Source organism: Halichoerus grypus, chromosome 13 (assembly GCF_964656455.1).
Source record: "Halichoerus grypus chromosome 13, mHalGry1.hap1.1, whole genome shotgun sequence".
Taxonomy (NCBI): domain Eukaryota; kingdom Metazoa; phylum Chordata; class Mammalia; order Carnivora; family Phocidae; genus Halichoerus; species Halichoerus grypus.
The window spans coordinates 81,888,643-81,911,018 of record NC_135724.1 but is presented as its reverse complement, the minus strand read 5'-3'; the positions used below and the strand labels follow the sequence as shown (position 1 = coordinate 81,911,018).

Genomic DNA, 22,376 nt, shown 5'->3' with positions numbered 1-22,376 from the left:
GGTGGTCAATACGCAGAGCCATATTTGTGTGTGCATATGTATTTGTGTACAGGTGTGTGGATTTATTAACCATACCATATTACCCCTAGGGAGAAAACTCATCTGGCTGCCTGGAATAATACTTGGCCAGGCTATGATAATTTGCATTACTGTTCAGCAAACACCCATGTCCCTCCCCTTCCTGGTCTGGGTGAAGTTTACAGCCCTATCCTGCTGAAAGGCTGGGTCAGGGGCACTCGGGCAGCTCAGTCGGTTAAGCGTCTGACTCTTGATTTCAGCTCAGGTCATGATCTCAGGGTTGTGAGATCGAGCCCCATGTCGGGCTCTGTGCTCAGTGCAGAGTCCGCTTGAGATTCTCCCTCTTCCTCTGTCCCTCCCTCTGCTCAAGCATATGTGCTCTCTCTCTCTAAAATAAATAAACAAACAAATGAATAAAAAGAAAGCCTGGGTCATATGACTTGCTTTGGCCATGGAATATTAGTGAACGTAATTGGAGAAGATGCTTTGAATGTGTTTGTGCAGTTTGGCTTGGCTCTTCTGATCTGGTGATCACCTATAGGATGAGCATGCCCTAGGAAGCTTCTCCTTCAGGGAGACATGTGAAGCAAACTTGAAGTTGACAAGAAGCCTAGAGGGGAGACTTGGTTAAACCAGCCCAAACCTACAAACCCAGGAGCTTGAGAATAAATGCTAATTGTTGTAAACCATGGAGTTTTGGGAAAATTTGTTATGCACCGTTATTGTGGCAAGAGCTGACTAATACACTGGCCAATGTCACACCTCAAGATTTCTTCCATACAACGAACAACAACAGAATTCACACCCGTTTTGGCGGCAGTGTGATGCAGTAATTCTCAAATTCTTTATTGGCATAAATAATTCAGACAATTGGATTTTCACTAAACATTGCACTAAACACAAGAAACAATAGGCTTGCCGGCTCAGAGGCTCACAACCTGTCCAACAGCCCAAGTTAGAAATACTTTTTTGAGAAGTGTAGAAAACTTTATAAATGATTCTGTACAAATATACACAGTGGACTCTCCATCCATCTGGCCTTCTTTTCCTGGATGCATCTGAATCAACTGTTCTTTCCCAGCAACGAGACGTTGGCAATGAGTAAGAGAGAGACAGAGACCGAGACAGACAAAGATAAAAAGGGAAGAAAAGAAGTGGCCCCAAAAGGAAAACATGAAACCAACTTCTTACATTAACTCATTCTGCAACAGTCAACACAAACACAGAGAAAACAATTTGGACCATTGGTCCATGTCAGTCTGTACAAGAATTCATCTTTATATATATATGTATATATATATATATAATATATATATGTATAATATTTATAGGTATATATACTTTTTGTATAGAAAAGGTAACAGCGTAATTTACATAGCGAGAAAGCTTTTTACAACTGAGAATTTTCCTAAGGTCAATAACTTTGAGAGTAATCAACCGAATGAATCATGCGGTAATGTTCATGGAGTGGACCCCAGTGCAAGATCAAAGCACAGGGAGAGAGAAACAAGCTGAGGGTGGGACTCGATGGCCCAAGTTTGGGGCACTCACCACATGTGACCAGACTCATCCGGCCCCAGTGAATGCCCTTGGCCTCCATCTTGGGGCCTTGGAGGGGACTGGTCTTGCCAGAGGCTCTCCAGCTTCCTAAGTTTGAACCTCTCCCCTATGCATGCTGACCCCACAGCAGCTGAAGGGTGTCTTTATGAGTCTTGGGTCCCCCTCCCCATGTCCACCAGTACACCAGCCCCTAAGAAAATGGATGACACCCACCACCTCTCCATTCCAATCCTCCATTTTTTTCTGGAACATTTCCCTAGAGGTGGAATTCCTAAGGACGTTTTGATCGGGCCAGTGAGAAGAGAAACCACATATACTGAGCACATACCGTGTGCCAGGTATTGGGCAATTCTATTGACATTCATTATTTCATTTACTCCCTCCAGTAACCTTGAGGGTTAGGGATGTACTAAGTGCTAGCAGGCTGCATGAAGCTAAGAAAAATCCAAGGAATGCTTTGGGAGAACTGCCGGCACTGAGAAATTGATGGTGAGGTCATTATCCGCAAGAGGGGATGGCTTAAGAAATGCACGTTGAGTCAAGCTGAAGCAGGTAAACCTGATAATTTACAGCAACCACACACACACCATGGTAGTCCTATGGTCAGCGAAGAAACTGTTTCCTATCCTTCAAACCCTGACATACATTTATAAGGACAGTGGGACACAGTATCCCACCGAGAGGGCACATTTCCACATTTTATGCTGTATTACAGACCTGGCCTATGGCCCACTATGATCCCTAGGTCTTCTTCAGTACTCTGTAACAAACCAGTATTTTGCCCGTCACACCTGTCATGGTTAGTTGGAAACCCTTAGAGTGGGGTCTTTCCAGCAGTAAATTTCCATGTTCACACACGTCCTTGACCTCAAAGCTCCAGTGGCCTATGCCACAGAGTGACATAAACTCTCCATGAAATAGGCCATGGTGAGACAGCTTTCTGGTATGGCAAGACATGTGTGGGCCTCAGAGAGATCAGAGACACAGGTCACAAGAGGAGGTAGGAAGGATTGTGAAGCAGAAGCAAAGACAGGGAAGAAAATGCTTTAGAGGGAGGGCTGATCACCAACCCATCCACAGCACAGATACCCGTGGTTTGAAGAACCCAGTGAAGGGGTCCTAAGACACGGACAATGTGTGCAGGCAGGCAGGGATGCAGAGGGAGGCCTGCAGGGCCAGAGAGAGCTGCAGAGAGAATCTGAGGCAGCCTAAGTATGACCTGATTCTAGTAAGCACAAAACCCTCCCAGGGCATCATCTTCTCCAGGACCCTAAGGCCAACTGCCAGGACCAAGACATGGCAGGAGAAGGTGGGATCTCTATGTCTGAGCCAGGGCACCTTGTATTTGGGGATGGAGTCTCCCAGGACCTGACACCATGCTTGGGGGAAGAGCAGGTGAGAATAGAACAAGTGCCCAGGGTCGGGCTTTCAACAAATCATGATCTTGCCTCTGCACATGGGCTGTTCCTTCTACCTGACACACTGTTCTCTACCTCCCACTCCTCTACTCAAATCTCAAGACGAGGTGCAGAAGTCCCCTCCTCTGAGAATGCTTCCTTGAAGGTCCCTGTTGGGGTTGGGGGCTCCTCTGGGGTCTCAGGATCTCTCTCAGGACCTGTCTATCCCCTCCTCTAGACTCAGGGGTTCCCTGGAGGCCGGCGCCACTCTTCTTCCCCATTTTCCCAGGAGGCACTTAATAAATACTTGCTGAATGAATATATGACATGCAGTCTCGGGGACTGAAGGCATAAGGGTTGCTTGGTGCTGGGGTCAGTGAAGGGTGTAGTGAGTGTGGCTGGGGACACAAGCCTTGGAAATATGGGGAAGATTGTTCTAGAAGCCTTCAGCAGCTCAAACGGTGGCACTTAAAATCCACCAATAGGCCAAAAAGTTGGAGCTTCGGGGGTGCTAGAGGAACACGGTGTGACAGTCGTTCCCCATGGATCTCCCTCCACGGGGAGCAAGGGCGCTCAGCTGAACCACAGCTCGGCAGTGGGTGTTGGACCCACTCGGGTGACCGGATGCTTGACATTCCGCCATTTGGGCTTCCGGCCGCTGTGTGCCCAGGCCTGGGGCTTTCTGAGGATTTATTCCTGACAGCAAGGTTGGGAAGCGTGTGTGGGGGCAGGGAGAGGAATAATCTACAGCACTCCCTGGGGCAGGGAGCACAGGGGCCCCAGGGAGGGGCTGCTTAATAAGGGGGAGGAAGGAGCCGGAGAAGACGCTGTGCATCTCACAGTTGTGCTTAGGCGGGGCCCGCCCTCGGCGCCCGCTCCAGCCGGGCACTGCCCGGCTGCCTGCCCAGGACTTGCAGGGCGCTGCCCAGCGCTCCGTAGGAGGCTGCTTGGGGGGCCAGCAGGCCGGGGTGGGAGCCTCGCCGTGGCTGGACCAGTCCGGGAGGGCGGCCTGGTGTCTACACTGTAGCTACAAAGCAGTTACTTGAACTTACACGAGTTCATATGTACCCATTTTATTATTATTATTATTAGCAACACAGATAGAAAAATAAACAAAGGAAAATGGCTACAATCTTGGATGACCAATGCATTGCATTAATTGTCCAAGACACACTGAAGCGGCCACTGCCCCCAAGCCGGGCAGGGCCGGGGTGGGGAGAGGTCGGCGCCCCCCGCAGGGAACAGGACCCCAATCGACTCCGCATCCTTCTTGGAAGGTGCTTGGCTGAGTATCCCCAGCTCACCAAAACGGGTTTCCCAGCCCCGGTCCTTTTGCCATGCCTGGCTGCCCTGCTCCCCCAGTCCTGGGATCACTGGAGTCGGGGGGATCGGATTCTAGGGGTAGAGCCACAGGCCCCACAGAGCTCGACCACGGCCACTGCCCGCCGCCATGCCCACATCAGCCACGTGGGACGGGATCCAACTGCCACCTCTCATCCACACCATCCCATTTTACTGCTTATTCTCCACCAGAGACAGCTGTGTTAACTCTCTCCTCAACAGTGAAGTAGGGGATTGGAAGGAGGCTGGCATATCTGGGGACTCTCCTTCCCCGGGGAAGACAGAAGGGACTTACCCTGAGTGGCCCCGGAGAGCAGCACTAGGGCTGCCTGAGGCCAAGGTCAAAGAGAGGAGCCAGCTTCCTCGAAGGACCATGGGAGGATGGAGTGGACCACCATGGAAGAAAGGGGGGGGATGTGACTGGTAGAGCCTGAGGGTCACTTCCTACCCCATGAGCTGGGGTTTCACGCCTGTCTTGTCCGTGTAGATGGGGAACAGTCAGTCAATGTCCTCCCTCCCTAGGCAGCCTTCCAACCACTGAAGATGCTAAATATTCCTCTTAAAACCCATTTCTGTGCCATCGTCACTTGAGGATCTTCCTCCTTGAGTTTTTCCGTTTCCCTCTGTCTGATTTCCTTCTTCTCTGCCAGGCTGCAGATGGCCACAAGCTGGATCTGGACCCCAGTGATCTGGGCAGGAGACAGTATACTCAAGACCTCATGCCTTGGCTCAAACCAGTGAAGATCAGATGGCGACACGGTACTCCTGGAAACCCCCCCCCCCCCCGCCCCGGTGCTTTGCCATTGCCCTCAAAAGACCTTCAAGACCCTCCCCAGCCTGGATGCTCCAACTCTTGGGCCTCCAGTGCCCAGTGCAGTTCACCCCCCGTCCACCCTGCTCACCGGCCATGGCCTCCGTCCTCCCCTGGGGTCTCTGTTTGCTGCCGCTTCTGTCGAGAATGGTGGTTCTCAACAAGGGGTGATTCTACCCCCTATCCTGCCCCCCAGGGGACATGTGGCAATATCTGGAGACATCTTTGGTTGTCCCAACTTGGGGGTGGCAGGAAAGGGAGGGTGCCACGGGCATCTGGTGTGGGGAGGCCAGGGATGGCTGCTCAACATCTTGCCATGCACAGGACAGCCCCCGCCACGACAAACGTCCCCAATATCATCAGCGCCGCGTTTGAGAGACCCCGGCCTAAAAGGATCATGCCTTCCTCTTTCCCCTTCTTGAGAGCTCCACTCAAATGTCACCTCCTCAGAAAGACCATTGCACCTGCTTCCTCCACAGCAGGAACCCCCCCCCCCCCAATCTCTTGTTACTGGCCCGCTGTTGGTTTTCCTTCCCTAAGCCTCCATGAGTTGTGATTCATATATTGTGGGCGGCTCCTTGTCCATCTCCCCTGCTGGACTCTAAGCTCAGAATGACTTTGTTTCACTCATTGCTGAACGCCTAGGGTCCAAGATGTAGTAGATGCTCAATAAATAACCCATCGAATACATGGCCAATGACGAGATAAGCCCGCTGCATTCTGAACCAACCCGGATGTTGGCATCTGCGTGAGGATGCCAAGACCCCTCCTCCCCCCTTCACCAGCTCATCACTTAGCCCTCCAGAAAGGCCTCTCCATCTATTGTCTGCCTGTGTTTCTTCCTGCTATCCTAGCCCCAGGCTTTCCAAAATCCTCACTGTAGCTCTGGAAGTCAGGGTATTTTTAAACGAGAAGAACTAGCCAAGCTGGTGGTTTTTCTCTTTTCCTTTTTTTTCCTTAAGTGGTGAAAAAGAAAAACTAAGATTTGTTTTTAATCATTAGACTTTCAAATCTAAGAAGGCACGATGCAAATAGCACGTTGGCATAAACAATTGTTGCCCGCTCAATGGAGGGAGGGAGCCTTTCTTCTGAGCTAATTTAAGCTGAATACATGGCAGCTATTTTTCATCCCTACTATTGTGTGACTTTCTCCTCAGCTCACGGGCCAGGCCGGGGGAGATGTTATCTGGCAGGAGGTGGTGGTGGTGGAGGATAAGGGGAGGAAGGAAGCGAAGAGGCAGCAGACGGAAAGTACTCTCAGCTGCTTATTAGAGGCAATTCAAGAGCTCAGGAGTAGAGCTGGTGGTCCACTAGGACCCCAGGGAATTCCACCTGGGTGAAAATTTGATCTTGAGCCTTCCTCGCAAGGAAGGAACCAAAAGTAACTGGAGTCAGGTTCCTTTTCCTCACTCTCTCTATGCAACAGTCCTTAATTCAGAGATGTCCAGGCTGAACCACAGAAACTTTTACAAGTGGCTCCAAGAACAGTCCTGCTCCCCTGCCTAATACCACACACGTACACACAAACTATATTTCCTTAAGGTCCCCAGGCCTTCCAGCCTAGATGTTATGTGGTTGGTGGCAGCATTCAGGTCTCGAGGAGAAGCCATTCCCTGGAAGATAAATGATGTCTCTCCAAGCAGGCAGATTACCAAATAGGATCATACCCTGGGTCTTAAGGACAGAATCTTTCTTTCTGCATTTTCCAAATTTCCAGACTGAAAATAAACTACCCATGTCCCCATCCAGTGGCAACTCTGATGCCGAGGCTGCATCCGTGCTCAGCAGAAAGGCGTGCTGTGATTGATTAGTAATGTCTGCCAAGAGTACCGGAGGGGACAACCGTGGCAGAAATGGCACCTATTTGTCCTCATTGGACTAGATCACTCTTCCAGATCTTCTAGATATAGATCATTCTAGATATTCATCCCAATAACCTAGCTGAGATAAAAATTCTGGTGAAGACCTAGCTGACACCCCTGAGGGCATGACTTGTCTATTATTTCCACATTGGTCATCAAGCCGTGGTATGTTGGGACAGTCACCCCCACACAGCAGATTTGACCCCTCCATTGAAAGACACAATGAGCCAAGAGTTTTCTACTTTGTGGCATCCTTGTGCATGGAACCACTGTCCACATGCATGGAACTGGGGTCTCCCATCAGCAGGCCTGGGCAGAGTATGTGGGGTGGCAGGGGCAAAGTTTACTGGGGGTCAGCATTTCCTACCAGTATGGAATGGAAAAGCAGGAGCATCTGGTGACCAGTGGCCATCCCCAGCCTCATCTCTGTGCCCAGATGCATCTCGTTCACCTTCCAGGTTCATCATTCACAGTGCCAGCCTCCCGGGGAGGCCAACTCTGAGCAGGTGGTCGATAAATACTGGCTGGTGATCAGCTGCTCTTTTCTGTGGGCCAGCACATTGGCCTTTGCTCTCAAAGGACCGTGCAAGATATCAAGTCAAACTCACAGAGATTAATCTTGTTGTGGATTCAGAAACCAGCCTGGGAAACCTTGGGAAGAGCAGCCTGCTGTCAGCCTTTTAAAAGATTTTAACCACACAGTAGTGTGGTTAAATGCTCTGATAAGTCCTGCAACCAAGAAAAAAATTTAATCTTGGTTTGCCTAAGCATTTCCAAAGCATGTTTGTCCCAGGACCCTTCTGATAACGCAACATTATTTGCATCTAGTCTGCTATGAAATTAAAGGTCTATGGAACATGTTTGGTAAACTGGGCCTAACCTAGATCAGGCAAGCTCCAGGCAAAGCCCATTTCCTCCAGCTCGGTCCTCAATAGAAGCACAGCGGCCATCTCAACTCCATGGAGATGAATCCTTCGTATTCTTGGTGTTAGGGAAAGGGGCTGTGTGATCTCTACGAGCAGGAAGGAACGAGCCATTCCCACCCCTGAGAGGGAGGAGCACTCACTGGTGAGTTTCTGGGGACAGGGGATCACAGTTAAACATCCAGTCCGGTATGAGAGAGGCAGAGGGCCGGGCGGACAGTGCAGGCTGCTTGCAGCAGGGGAGCTGGAAGGACCCAGGAGAGCAGCCTTGTCAACCCAGACGCACCCTTCCTGGAAACCCGGGCCATTGCTGGCAGCCCGTCAGTGTTCCCAGACTGAGAGCTTCCGTGCAAACTCCTCCAGGGGTCCCCACCCTCTCTGTACCCTCCTTCAACCACGTCCTGCTTTCTCTCCCTCTCTCCTGCTTACAAGCTACACATGACCACAGAGGCTGGTACAGTAACCTCCCGGGGGGCAGTGGGGCATAAACCACTCAAACGGGGGTGGGTTCCTAGGAACGCATGAGGCCAAAGACTCATATTTAAAATGTTGTCTCTACCTCTTAATAGGCTGGCTTGCATTTCCCACAGTTTCTTCACCTATGAAATGGGGATAATGGTACCTGTTTCCCAGGACTGCTGGCCCGGCACATAGTAAGTGCTCAGTGAACAGAGGCTGTAAGAGATGGATCACTACTCTTGCCTCTCAGGGCTCAGATGCTCGGGGACCCCTGGCCAATGGGTCTCTTTACGAGTCACATCCACGGAACCTGGCAAATTCATTCGGGGTGATGTGGGATCCATAGCACAGAGCCTGGTTGTGGGAATCCCATTAGTGCCCGACCCCGCCTGTGGAGTCCCCTCCACCTTCCCTGCAAGGAGGGGCATCCGGCCCCCTGTGCCAGCGGCTCGCCCCATCTCCGCATCCTGCAAGCTCTTACTGAGCACCTACTACGTGCCGGGCAGTATACCAGGTAAGACCTCTCCCCGACTCTCTGCCCCAGCTGCTTAGAGAATGGCGTGGCTGGTAGGACCTCAAGACAGGAACCAGTCATTTGAGCTGATCATCAGGAGCAGTGACTAGAGAGGAAGGTGGCCCCCTTGGTGTGACGTGGAGAGAGTCAGGGAGAACGAGAACTTTCAAGACCCCAGACCCCAGGTTTGGAAGCCCACACTGCATTTGCTTCTCCTTCCCCTCAGAGGTCAGGACTATTCCCTTGCAGGTGCGTGCAGCTGACGGTGGCGGCGGTGGGGGGTTAGCGGAGGCTGGGGCCCGGGGGGAGCATCCACCTGAGCCTGCTCAAAACCTCACAGGCACAGCGAAAAAGGATACAGCAAGCACACGGCTCGCCATGCTCCGTTCCTCTGCTGCTGAGCAAGAGCAGAAATAAAAGCAAGTGTCAAGCCACCAACCACTTCAGACTGGGCTGAAGCACACTCATTCGATGGTCAAGTGAGCATCACACAACAGACAGGCCGCCCACCCCCACCCGTGGAGATGACATCGGGACTATCGGACCCAGGGATGAAGGTGTCAGGTTTGATAAGAGCAACATCAGCGTCCTGACCCTCATGGCACAGGGGTTCTGGGACATTTCTCCCAGGAGGTCTGCTGTGGAAGAACCACGGTGACCAGTCAAGGCATGAGAGAAAGCTCCTTAGAGGGTGTTATGGGTTGAATCATGTCCGCTGCACGTGTGCGCGCGCACACACACACACACACACACACACACACACACACATACAGGAGACACGTTGAGGTCCTAAACCCCAGTCCCTCAGAATGTGACCTTACTTGGAAGTCAGGTCGTTGCAGGTGTAATTAGTTAAGGTGAGGTCAAACTTGAGTAGGGTGGTGTCCTTATATGAAGACGGACGCACGGGAAGGCCACGTGAGTTTGGAGTCAGAGGTGGAGAGATCCATCCACAGCCAAAGAATGCCAAAGATGACCAGCAGCCCACCAGGAGCTGAGAAGAGGAGGCCAAGGAAGGACTCCCTTGCACAGGGGGGGATCAGAGTGTGGCCCTGCCGACACCTTGATTTTAGGCTTCCAGCCTCTAGATCTGTGAGAATGCATTCCAGTCGTTTAAAGCTGCCAAGTCTGTGGGCTTTGTTATGGCGGCCCTGGTCAATGAACACAGAGGGAGGGTCTTGGGTGGTGGAGTATCTGGAATAAGACCAGCCCTTGGAGGGAGGGGGAGAGGCGGGGGGGGGCGGGTGAAGGGAAGCCTGGCAGGGGATGGGGACGGGGAGGGCAAATCTGGGGACTCAAGGTTGAGCACAGCATGGGAACAAAAGCCAGGAATAGGAGTGTCACCCAGAAGGTGCCTACAATCACAGTCTCAGGAATATCAAGGGTCCTCGTGAGGGACGGAATTGTGCCCCCGGCCGCAATACATACATCCCCCTAACCCCCCAGATTCCTAGGTCGAAGCCCTAACCGCCAAGGTGATTGTATCTGGAGAGAGGGCCTTTAAAGAGGTAATTAAGATGCAATTAGGTCATAAGGATGGGCACCCATCCAGTCGGACTAGTGTCCCGTAAGAGAGACAGACACCGGGGTTGTGTGTGCCCAGAGGAAGGGCCACGTGAGCACACAGCAAGAGGCAAGCTGACAGAAAGCCGAGCGGGGAGGTCCTAGGAGAAACTGTTGCTGCCGACACCTCGGTCTTGGACTTCCAGCCCCCAGAACTGTGAGACATCACTTTCTGCTGTGGAAGTCCCCCACCTACGGTATTTTGTTACACGCCGGCCTGAGCTGAATAAGGGTCTTAAATATAACCGGTCCTCCCACCCTCCAAAGCCCGAATTCCCTCTTTATCACGCACACCAAGCAGTCTCCATGTCTGCCCAGCCCTCTCCAAGGACAGGGAGCTTCCCACCACCCCAGGCGGCCCATCTCGCATCTTGGGGCAAGCTGTTAGAAAGTTCTTTCCTCCCTGGAATGAGTTCTCTGCCCCTCTAACTCCCAGCCTGGTTCATGTTCCTCCCTTGGGAGCCATATGCAAGTTGGCTTCTTCAGTGAGACAGTCCCTCGATCAGAGGTTGGCAAGTGTCTTCTGTAAAGGGCAAGGTGAGAAGTATTTTCGGCTTTATGGGCCACACTGTCTCTGGCACCACAGGACCAAACCCCGTGGTTCGTATGGAAATGAATGGCGGTGGCCGCATGCCAATACGATTTCATTTATCGACATTTGAATTCTATAGAGTTTTCATGTATTATGAAATATTCTTCTGATTTTTCCTCAATTAGAGAACGTAAAAACTATCGGGGGGGGGGGGGGTTGGATATGGCCCTGGGCCATACTTTGCCGACCCCAGTTCTAGATTTTGCAAGATGGGGACTGGGCCCGGGTCAAGCGTATATCATTTCCTTAGATGATCACCCACTGGCAGTGAGGGGGGACAAAACCTGTGGGAGGAGATGAAGTCTGGTTTTGTGGGGGTGGGGTGGGAAAGGGGCAGGACCAGGTATCCTGGATACAAAAGTCTAGTCGTCAGAGATCAATCCAGGGCTCCTATGGACCAAGAAACCAGAAAGAGGAGGGCCTCTGTGGCAAGATGGGGTTTTCCCCGTTGACCAGCAAAAGGAAAACCAGGATGAAACAGAATTAAGTAAAGACTTTGAGTCTCCAGCTTCATGCACGGGGATATCCCCACATATGGCCAAGGGGGTGCTCCCTGGAAAGGGGGCCCAATTGTAGGAAATGCACGTGGCCTGGGAAGTTGGGTAGCATTCAGGGTGCAAATCCACGTGCCCTTCAAAGAAGGCAAGGTCAAGGCTTCCCCGGGGCATCTTCACTCTGGGGACTGGTGCACTTGGGAAGCCTGTGTAGGTAAGGGTTTGCTCAGAGCAGGGCCCAGGGATAAACAACTTGCTGTCGGGCACAGGGCACCTGCACACAGCGGTGATGGGGACAAGTGCACACACAGTCTTTGTTGTGTGGATTCTATAGAATGAGTCACAGGCGAAGCTGGCAATGACTATGTAAACATACACACACCTCCCCCCTTTTTTCTTTTTTTCCTCGCAAAAGATTAATGAATGTGACCTCCTCCCAATATTTGACTCATGAATAAGATTGAGGTCAGCAGGGAAAGCAGAGATTTGGTTCTTCCTTGAATTGCAATGTCTGCAAATGAAAAGTGCCCTCTAAACAATTCAGGGTGGCGTCACCAGGAGGAGGGCGGCAGGGAGGGGCTTTGGAAGCCTGGCTGCTGGAGACTGAGGAAGGTGGGGGCAAAGTAAGGACATGGGTGAAGAGGGAGAAAAGTCAAGAGCAGGTGACGTGTGGCCAAGGATGGACCCAAGGAACCCTGTTTTGCAAAGGAGAGAAACTCCTAGGGAGACGGGAAGGCTGGGGTATCCCCCTGGATCCCTCAGACCTTGTCCTTAATCTTAAGCTGGTTCTTGTGAATAGATGGAAAAATCAGCCTTTGGAGCCCCACCCCCGGGTCCTGCCAAAGGCTCTGGGGGGCCATGTGAGTGAATTCTGGAAATGAGAGCGGCAGGAGGGAGCAGTCCTGGCAGTCCCTGGCATTTCAGCTGCAGGGCAGCTGTGTCCGGTCTGCTCCTTCCCGTCCTCATTTCCTTTCCCGCACTTAGGTCCATGACAAAGACTGGGGTCCATGGACCCCAGAAGTCCTGATTGGATTAAAGAGGAGCCAGGATTGGATTTCAGGCCTTTGGGGAGCTGGTGGACAGAGCCGAGGCAGGCCCAAGCCCATGTTCGGGGTTGGTCCACCAGCTGGCTTGCTGGGATTTGTGCAGATGTGTATAAAACGGCCCCGAGATACTCAAGTGTTGAGCCAGGAGCCACAGTAATAGAAGTCCCCAGAAGAGGTACATCCGCTTAGGACTAGCCCACAGGGGGGCCTTTCGTCTCTGGTCCTGTGCAGATGGGAGCCCATTCAGGAAGGCCCTCTGAGAGGCTCAGGGGTACCCCTTGGCCAGAGGCTCCAGAAGCATGACTATCTCATTATTTTTCCCAGTTTGGAAAGCAGGCTTGGCCCCCAGAGCACGAATCAGTCTGGGGATCACCCAAGGTGGGGAAGACCTCCACACACCCCTTACATCAGGTGGGATGTTGAGTCTGAGCTCAGGTAGGATTTTTGAAGTCTTAGGTCCCCTCTCTGGGAGGGGGATGTCAGGATAAGGTAGTGACCAGAAGAAAATCAAGCCTGGGCAGTGCCCAGGGAGGACAGAGAGACTGTGGGCTGACCCTGGGCATCCTACCTGCTGCCCAGCTGCCCCGCAACCGCCCTGCTGGGGGACAGGTTTCCTTTTGGTGCCAAGTCAGATGGGCTTTGGGAACAGAAGACATCCCCTCATAAGGGGTGGAACATAAGAACGTAAGACAAGAGGCTCACGGCATTACTCTGACTGCCTGACCTGCTTCCTGGATCCTTCCCGCACAACACTTGGTCCCAAGGTGGCTGGGAAAAGCCACCAGCCCAGGAGGGAGAGAGAGGGAGGGATGGAAGGCATGAGCACTGAGCAAGCACAAGACAGACCTCTCATGGGGAAACCACTTTGGGACTCGGCACCAGGCTGGAGCTGAGAACGCAGAACCTCTACAGCCTTCCTCCTCACCTCCCCCGGAGGACTTACTAAGGCTAAAAAAGGGGGGGGAATCCTTTGCAAACAAGATGCCGTGCATACGCCATATAATCCAACACACATCTATCAGGGACCCGCGCCCGTCTCTGTGGCGGACAAACTTAGCTGGTGTCGATGCCAGAGCAGGAGGAGAGAGGAGGAATGTTCTAGAACTTCCTCCCCAGACCCCCAGTTCTCAGGGCCCAGACTTCAGGGGGGTGTCAAGGATGAAGGCGAGCTGCAAGGAGCCCCCAGAAGTCCTCTTGGCCGGGAAGCCACTGTGCTTTTCAAATGGCAGGGGAGCATGGGAGCAGTAAGGCGTAAAGGGACGGCGCCCTCACAGAACAGGAGAAGGGTGGCAGACATGGGGAACCATGCCCCAGAAAGACCCAGAACTCAAAGACATGCAAGACTGTTTTGTGCACTTCGGAGCTACGTGCAAAGGAGCCACAGATCATGACAGGCTTGGGTGGGAGCCTCTGAGAACAGATGTTTACAAAGGAACAGCTGAGCTCCCCGGCCCAGGTCCTGGCCCTGTGGCCTCAGCTCCCCACACCACCCCATCTTTCCAGAGAGTGCAGCTAGGACCCACCACCCAGGGACCGAGTCAGCTGAGGGGTGCTCCAGGGCTGGGGCAGTGGGGGGCTCTTGCTTGTCACGGGGGATCGAGAGCAAACGGCATTGCACACCGAGCCACGCACATACACACAGACCGGTCCTGTGAGCCTGCCCACGTGGGCCTCCTGCTCTCGCCTCCTTGGTCCAGGGGCTCCACCTTCAGCCTCCAGTTCTCTTCTCGACACGGCCCCTGGGCCGCACGGATCAATCCCGCGTCTCCCTGGCTGGCCCCAGTAAGTCCTAGCTCAGGGGTCCCGAACCCTGCCCGGGCAAAAGGGCACGGGTCTGGGGAGTGGGGAAGCTGCCGAGCTCGGTCGTGCAGTGCTCCCAGGCCGGCCGGGATCGGTACCCTCTGATGGTGAGCCTCTGGCCTCCTGAGCTGGCAGAGGGCAGAGCAGGGAAGGAGAGGTGGCTCGGGGGCTGAGGCAGCTGAGTGCTGTCCCTTTGTCCAATGGTCACAGCCTGCAGTGGGGAGAGAAGAGAAGGGCAAGAGGTCACTGGATACAGCAATGCCATCTTTGGTGAATGAGCACCCTCTCAGTGGGCTAGGAGGCTTGGGATGAGCTGTTCCTGTCTACAAGAAAAGGTGGAAGGGACACCCATTTATACTGAGGCCCTACTATGTACTGGGTTCATGTACCTGATCTCATTTAAACCTGAGAATAGCTGGCAAGATAGGCAGCTTATACCCCTTTTGCAGATGAGAAAATGGAGGCTCAGAGAGGTTAAGTGTTTTGCCCAATGGTGCACAGGAAGCAGCAGGGTCAGGATTGGAACCTAGAACTCTTCCCACTTGAGCAGGTAGCCTCTGGACTAGGGATGGTCCCCAGCATGTGGGCAGGGCTGCTGCCACGTGCTGTTGCTGAGCATGCTCGGTAAGGGCTGGAAATACAGGAAGAAGAGGTGAGACCAGGATCCACACCATACACTCCTGCTATGAGCAGAGGCTTTGCTGACCACTGTTGAGCCAGGATCTGGGCAATCATGGCAGATGTTGGTGCCCACTCTCCCAGCATGGTTCTAGAAAGAACCCTGAAGGTACACAGGTAATCTTTGTGTAGAAGGCAGCAGAGTAGAGGGGTCAAGATCATGGATTTAGGATCCAGACCAACCTGGGTTCCAAGGCCTACTCTCCTTACTAGCTGTGTGACCTCTTGGAAGGTACTTAGCCTCTCTGTGCTTTCATTTTCTTCTAAGTAAAAAAGTAATAGTGCCTGCCTCCTAGGGGGAGCTCCAAGGAGTCAGCAAGACAGTGCAGACAGAATGCTTGACACAGTACCCATTACACATGTTTGATAGGTGGTACCCAGATGATGGAGATCATGCTGGTGGTCGTGGTGATGATCTAGACCAATGGCGTGCAATGGACATACAGTGCTATTTAAAAGAATCGGAAGCAGGGACTCCAACAGATACTCGTATGCCACCGTTAACCGCAGCATTATTCATAGCGGCCAGAGTGCAAACAAACAAGGATCCACCAACAGATGGAAGGACAAGCCAAACATGCTAATACACACAATGGAAGAGTACTCAGCCGTGGACAGGAGTAACATTCTAATACGTGCCATACTGTGGATGAACCTAAAGACATGCTACGTGAAGACCCCAGACACAAAAGAACAAATATTGTAGGATTTCACATGTATAAAATATCTAGAATAGGCAAGTTCACAGGGACAGGAGGTAGGTGAGAGGTTACTGGGGGCTGGAGGGAGGAGGGACCGGGAGTTACTGTTCAATGGGTACAGTTTGTGTTCCGAGGGGACAAAAGGCTTTGGAAATGGTAGTGGTTGCACAACACTGTGAATGTGATCAATGCCACCAAGATGACAAATTGAATGTTATATATATTCTACCACAATTTTTTTTTAAGTAGGCTCCATGCCCAGTCTGGAGCCCAACACGACGCTTGAATTCATGACCCTGATCTCAAGACCTGAGCTGAGATCAAGCAAGAGTCAGATGCTCGGGCGCCTGGGTGGCTCAGTTGGTTAAGCGACTGCCTTCGGCTCAGGTCATGATCCTGGAGTCCCTGGATCGAGTCCCGCATCGGGCTCCCTGCTCAGCAGGGAGTCTGCTTCTCCCTCTGACCCTCCCCCTCTCATGTGCTTGCTCTCTCTCATTCTCTCTCTCTCAAATAAATAAATAAAAAATCTTAAAAAAAAAAAAAAAAAAAAAGAGTCAGATGCTCAACTGACTGAGCCACCCAGGTGGCCCTCTACCACAATTCTTAAAAATAATGTAATATACCCAAACCCTCAGAGTTGTATATTTTAAGTGGGAGGATTGATATGTGAACTATATCTCAACAAAGCTGTTTTTTAAAAAAAGAAATGCCACCCAAGTCATGGAAGTCGTAAATTTTCTAGTCATATTTTAAAAGGTTAAAAAAAAAAAAAGTGAACTTAATAGTATATTCTATTTAACCCAATATATCCCAAACACTAGAATTTCAACGTATCTCCAGTCCTATCTGTGTAATGGGACAAATTACTTTATGTCCCCCCTTTTTTTTATCCTAAGTCTTCAAAATTTTGTGTGGATTTTACACTCACAGGACATCTCATCTCGCCATATTCTGAGTGTTCAAGAGTCACACGTGGGGAGTGGCCACTCTTGGGCAGCATAGGTCTGGACCCTCGCCACTCAGAGGGTGGTCATTGGACCAGCAACACCAGCATCACCTTGGGGCCAAATCTTGCCCCCCCTCCCAGACCTACAGAACGGGAATCTGCAATTTCCTGGATGTTTGGGATGCATATGAAACTTCAAGACTCACTGCTCTGGAATGCAGGCTTGTCCCAATCTTGTCTCCATTTCACCATGTGCTAAGGCATACGGGGATTCTGGAAACCCCAGCTCCTCAAGTGTGATCCACTGGAGGGGCAAACCCAAGACCCCGGAGGTAAGTTTGGAGTTAGCCGTTCATGTCCTTATGACATGCTGGCTGCAGCGGAGACCTCCTGGTTGGTGCCCTCCATGGGTTACCAAGGCCTAGATAGGGCCTACTTTAAGCCAAGCCCTCTGAGAATCCCCTGCTGACACAGCAGGCTTCCGGAAGGACTCCAGCATTGACCACACCACTGGAGTGACCATCTCAAAGCCAGATGAGTGTGACCGAGGGAACCACAGGGGCTGATGTTGTGCGGAGAGAAAATTTCAGATTAGGGAGGTGGAGCCTGACCTGTGTTCCCAGCTTTGTCAACACCCCAGGCAGATGTGGTTGAGTTTCTGAATGTCTCTGGGCCATAGTTCCTCCAGATGGGAAAGGAGGTTGGATCAACCTGGAAGGCCCAATGAAGGCATCCTATGCATTGATTCTGAGTAACTGGTGGTGGTTAGCAAGAGAGCTGCGTGATGGTGGATGTGCTGTGATAGATTCGTCATGTCTGCCAGAGGTGCAGGAATAGGGCACAGACGCCACACACATTTGCATCCATCCGATAGGTAATCCCTCTCCGGATACGAAAAGACACTATGAATTGAAGCCTGAAAGGAACAGAAGTCATCTTTGTTTCTCGGGGTCAGAATAGAAAAGTCCTGGGGCTTACCCATCGGATGGATGCAAATGTGTATAGTGGGCCAAGAAAATGGCCACTCCAGGCACTAAACAGAGGGCCACAAGTGACAAAGTGGGTAGGGACAGAAGTGGGAGTTGCCCTCAGATCTTTGGAACCCCAAGCCCAATACCAGCTATTCCACAAAGGAGAAGCCCTCCACATCCCCCATGACCTTCACTCAGTGGATGACCCTGGGGGAGAGCAGGTGTGGGACCATGTGGCCTCTTGGGGGCCTTGCAGTTCTGCAAAAGGTTTTGCGATACTCTCTCATCCTCTGAATAAACCCCAACTCCTACCGTGCCAACCTGGCCTCTGGCAACCCCCAAGACCTCACCTCCTATTCCTCTCCCTCCTACCCCCCATGGCCTGGTCGTACCCACTTCCTATCTGTTCTGCCAGCTCTGTCTGCTCGCTCCCACCCGGAGGGTTCGGATTTCCCACGTGGGGGCCTGGCTTCCTCCCAAGGGCTTTGTCTTAACATGACCTCCTCCAAGGGGCATTCCCTGACCCGTCCCTTCTACCCAAAGCCCCCAGTCATCACTATCGCAAACTTGTTTTATTGTCTTTTCAACACAACTTCACCTGAAATGATGATCCTTTTAAAACACATTTACCTGCCTATTGTACCTGCTCTAGAAGGTAAGCCCTATGAGGTCGAGGAGCTGATTGACTTTACTCACCCTTGTATTTGCACTCCTGGAACAGAGTCCGACACAGAGAAGGTACTCAGCACACACAGACGGAGTAAAGAAGTGAATGAGTAGAAAATTTCACTGACCCTAAAATCCCATCCTGCCAGACCACAGGGTCTCTAGTTCCCTATTTCTCAGCCCAACTGCACAGAAAAAAATAGAAAAGAAGGCCCCTGCTCTCCCTCCAACCGGGGAGATTTAAGCCCCTCTGTTCAGTTAACTCCTGTGCTCTCCTCCCTGACGCCCAGGAAAGCAGATGCCACTGGGTGATGGCCCAAATGACACTTGGGGTTTGTAACACTGGGCACTCCTGGGACCCCAGCCAGAGCTCTGACACTCATTGGCCAACTTGCCTGCACTCGGTAAGCTGGAGAGAGTCCTCGCTTGTTAGAGCCTCCCTCCCTCTGTTTTCACATTCAAGCCATTCCCAGTCCTGGAAGGCCAGCAGAATGCAGCTGGTCCTCTGCTCAAGTATACGGAATGCCTGCTACGGGGGGAACACTGTCCCAGCCGCCCCAGCGCCCGACCTGACGGTATCCTCCCCACATTCCTGTTGGAGCCGTCTACCACCCTCATTCTTTGGAGGCTGACACTGCTGCTCAGAGACGCCAAGTAACCTGCCCAAGGCCACACAGCTACGAAGTGATGGAGTGGAGGTTCCAATCCCTGTCTGTCTGCACGGGAGGTCTGTGCTCTTTTCAATTGTCTAAGGAAAGGCTGATCCCCTGGGGGAAGGAGAGATCCTATCCTCCAGGCTCAGCAAGCTCAAATGGTGGGGGGAGGGGTAGCCGAGGGCCTCCTGGGTCTGGTGTACTCTGGTGTGCCATGTAACTGTGTGTGTGTGTGTGTACACCCAAGTCTGCCTCCATGTGTGGGCTTGAGCACAGGGCTGTGTTTTCCTGGAATGGAAGGGGGAGGGGCACAGAGCCTCCAATGAGGAAGCCAGAGAGACACTTATGGCCAGGAGGAGCTGAGAACCTTCCCTGCCCTTGTCTTCATGTGACAGAGAAAGCTGTGAGATGCCATGGGGAGAGGTTGCTGGCCCTGGGGGGTAGATTTCCTGCAAGCCAGGCCTCTTGGAGTAGCAGACATAGAGGCTTGGTGGGTTCAGGGCAGCACCTTGCATCTGATGATCAGACTCACTGGGGCATCAATCTTCATCAGGAAGAGATAGGCAAGGAGGTGGCCATGGTAGCAACAGGGACCAGGCCCTGGATGGCAGACTCTATAGACTCCCCTGAACAGGAACCCGGTAGGGAAGGCTGGTGGCCGGGGGAGGGAGGTGGGTGCATGGAAAGGAGATGGCTGGCAGAGGCGTGGGGGAGGGGAGCAAAGAGGTGGCAAAGGCCAGAGGACAAAGGCTGTGGGGAGAGATACTAAAGAAGAACACCTACTCTGCAGACTTCCAGAAATGTCCGGGGTGAGACAGGCGGCGGTTCCGCTTTGGCAGTTTCTCCAGCATGTCCATGAGCTTAGTGAAGGTAGGTCTTTCTTCTTGTTCAAAGGCCCAGCAAAAGAGAAGAATGTCCTAAAAGAAGCCAACATGTGGTGATTTAATGTAAATGGTGATGCCTTGATACCCTTTGGCATCTCATTGGGTCTGTCCATTTGTCTACCCATTTGCCCCACTTGTATATTCCCCCATCATCCATCTATCCATCCATCCATCCATCCATCCATCCATCCATCCATCCATCCCAATTCATGCATTCATCCTTATCTATCTATCTATCTATCCATCACCTATCATCTTTCTGTCTTTCTTTCCATCCATCTATCCATCCTTCCACTCATCCAACTCATGAGCCCATATAGCAAACTAGGTAGGTCCCGTTCTAGAAGGTCTAGGATACACTGAGATCAGTAATGCTCCCCAAGGAGTTTCTTGGCCATTTTTTTTCTCAAAGGGAGGGAGAAAAGTGAATCCTGAGGTCTCTATCCACATCCCCAAACCTTAAATGCTCTTCAAAGTCAAAGAGTGGGAAGTTACTTTTAATAATCACCTCACCTGAGAAAGGAAACCTAGATACGGGTAATCCTTAAAAACATACCAGATAATTACTCCTTCCCTGACTTATCTGTCTTCTGATCAAAAGACAGCATTCTTCCTGCTGTGTTTTAGAGGGTGATTATTAATTTATACTCAGGCTTCTCTGTTTGTGTATATCTTGTTCTGAGCTGGATCATGACTTAAAAATTTTTATGTAGAAGCAAATAAAATTAGAATCATAGTATGGGTAATATTTTAATGAATATCTTTTAAAAGTAACAGAAAAAGAGGGATTCACTGGTTCTACTTGATAGAGCAAACCATTGCCAGGGGAAGTCTGGCCAAGTGCTACTGCACCCTTGAGGCGGGAACCTGAATTGCAGGCATAGTTCAGAAACTTCACCTCTTAAGCTCCAAATCACGATCTGACAAGGCTGTGGATGGGCTTTTGTGCCACCCTCTGGGGAAGCATCTGTAACCTTAACACACAGGAAAAAGGCGGCCCTGAACCATGTCTACCTCTCTCCTTGTCCCCCAGAGCTGGCACTGTCCCAGGACTTACCGAGATTTCTTTTCCCATGCCAATCTGGCTGAGATTGGGTTTCATGCCTGTGCCCATTTGCCAGATTATTGCCTCTGCTGGTTGCGTCTTGAAAGGCCATTCCCTGGCGTGGAGTTCATACCAAATCGTGCTGTTGGCAGATGTTGTTAAACGGGTTGTTGATGTGATATATCACTCACGACCCTGTCTCCCCTCGCCAACCCACGCCCACCCAGCCAGGCTGCTGGCTAACCCCTCTACTTTCTGGTTTCTTCCTCACTGGGCTGGTGTTTTGCTAGCTGGGATGCACCTAAAGCTTTCTTGATGTCTTAGAAGTCATGATTGTCCAAGGATACCTTCCCTGGTGCCTGAATTAAAATGAGTCAAAACTGGGTGCCTGGGTGGCTCAGTTGGTTAAGCAACTGCCTTCGGCTCAGGTCATGATCCTGGAGTCCCGGGATCGAGTCCCACATCGGGCTCCCTGCTCGGCGGGGAGTCTGCTTCTCCCTCTGACCCTGCCCCCTCTCATGCTCTCTGTCTCTCATTCTCTCTCTCGCAAATAAATAAAATCTTTAAAATAAATAAATAAATAAAATAAAATAAAATGAGTCAAAACCTAGAACCCAAAAGTGTAATAGAATGTGGCTAGGATTTCTGACCCTAGACTTGTAATTCTAGGAAACCACTGTAAGGAAATACTTAGAGATACAAAAATCACTTACAAGGATATTCTCTACAGCATTATATATAATATCCAAAAAAGGAGAAATGATACAACTGTTCAATGAAAGGAATAGGTTGCATGTATTATGGTAAATCCATAAAACAAAATGGAATATGATATTATTATCGAAACATCTCAATGAAATTTTGCTGACATGAAAAAATGTTTAATATCTAATTTTAAGTGAAAAAACCAGGACAAAAGACTGTATATAAGGTAATAACTACTCTTAAAAAAATTATAGCCACAGCAATCAGACAACAAAAAGAAATCAAAGGCATCCAAATTGGCAAAGAAGAAGTCAAACTCTCACTCTTTGCAGATGATATGATACTTTATGTGGAAAATCCCAAAGACTCCACCCCAAAACTGCTAGAACTCATACAGGAATTCAGTCAAGTGGCAGGATATAAAATCAATGCACAGAAGTCAGTGGCATTCCTATACACCAACAACAAGTCAGAAGAAAGAGAAATTAAGGAGTCGATCCCATTTACAATTGCACCCAAAACCATAAGATACCTAGGAATAAATCTAACCAAAGAGGCAAAGGATCTGTACTCAGAAAACTATAAAATACTCATGAAAGAAATTGAGGAAGACACAAAGAAATGGAAAAACGTTCCATGCTCATGGATTGGAAGAACAAATATTGTGAAGATGTCAATGCTACCTAGAGCAATCTACACATTCAATGTAATCCCCATCAAAATACCATCCACTTTCTTCAAAGAAAT

At 51.0% G+C, this 22,376-nt stretch overlaps 1 protein-coding gene across 3 annotated transcripts in view; it reads right to left on the bottom strand.

Moving 5' to 3' along the window:
* Positions 1 to 843: 843 nt before the first annotated feature.
* KSR2 (kinase suppressor of ras 2) overlaps positions 844 to 22,376 on the bottom strand; it is a 421,068-nt gene continuing 399,535 nt past the window's right edge. For 2 of the 3 annotated variants that reach the window (XM_078060922.1, XM_078060920.1), the window contains exons 18-20: positions 20,937 to 21,066; positions 19,779 to 19,912; positions 844 to 14,591 (exon numbers count right to left, since the gene is read on the bottom strand). In XM_078060922.1, coding sequence (XP_077917048.1) covers positions 14,585 to 14,591; positions 19,779 to 19,912; positions 20,937 to 21,066 — 271 coding nt within the window. In that variant the 3' untranslated portion in view covers positions 844 to 14,584. Of the gene's footprint in view, positions 14,592 to 19,774; positions 19,913 to 20,936; positions 21,067 to 22,376 lie in introns of those variants that run through there. The other variant, XM_078060921.1, reaches the window with a different exon arrangement.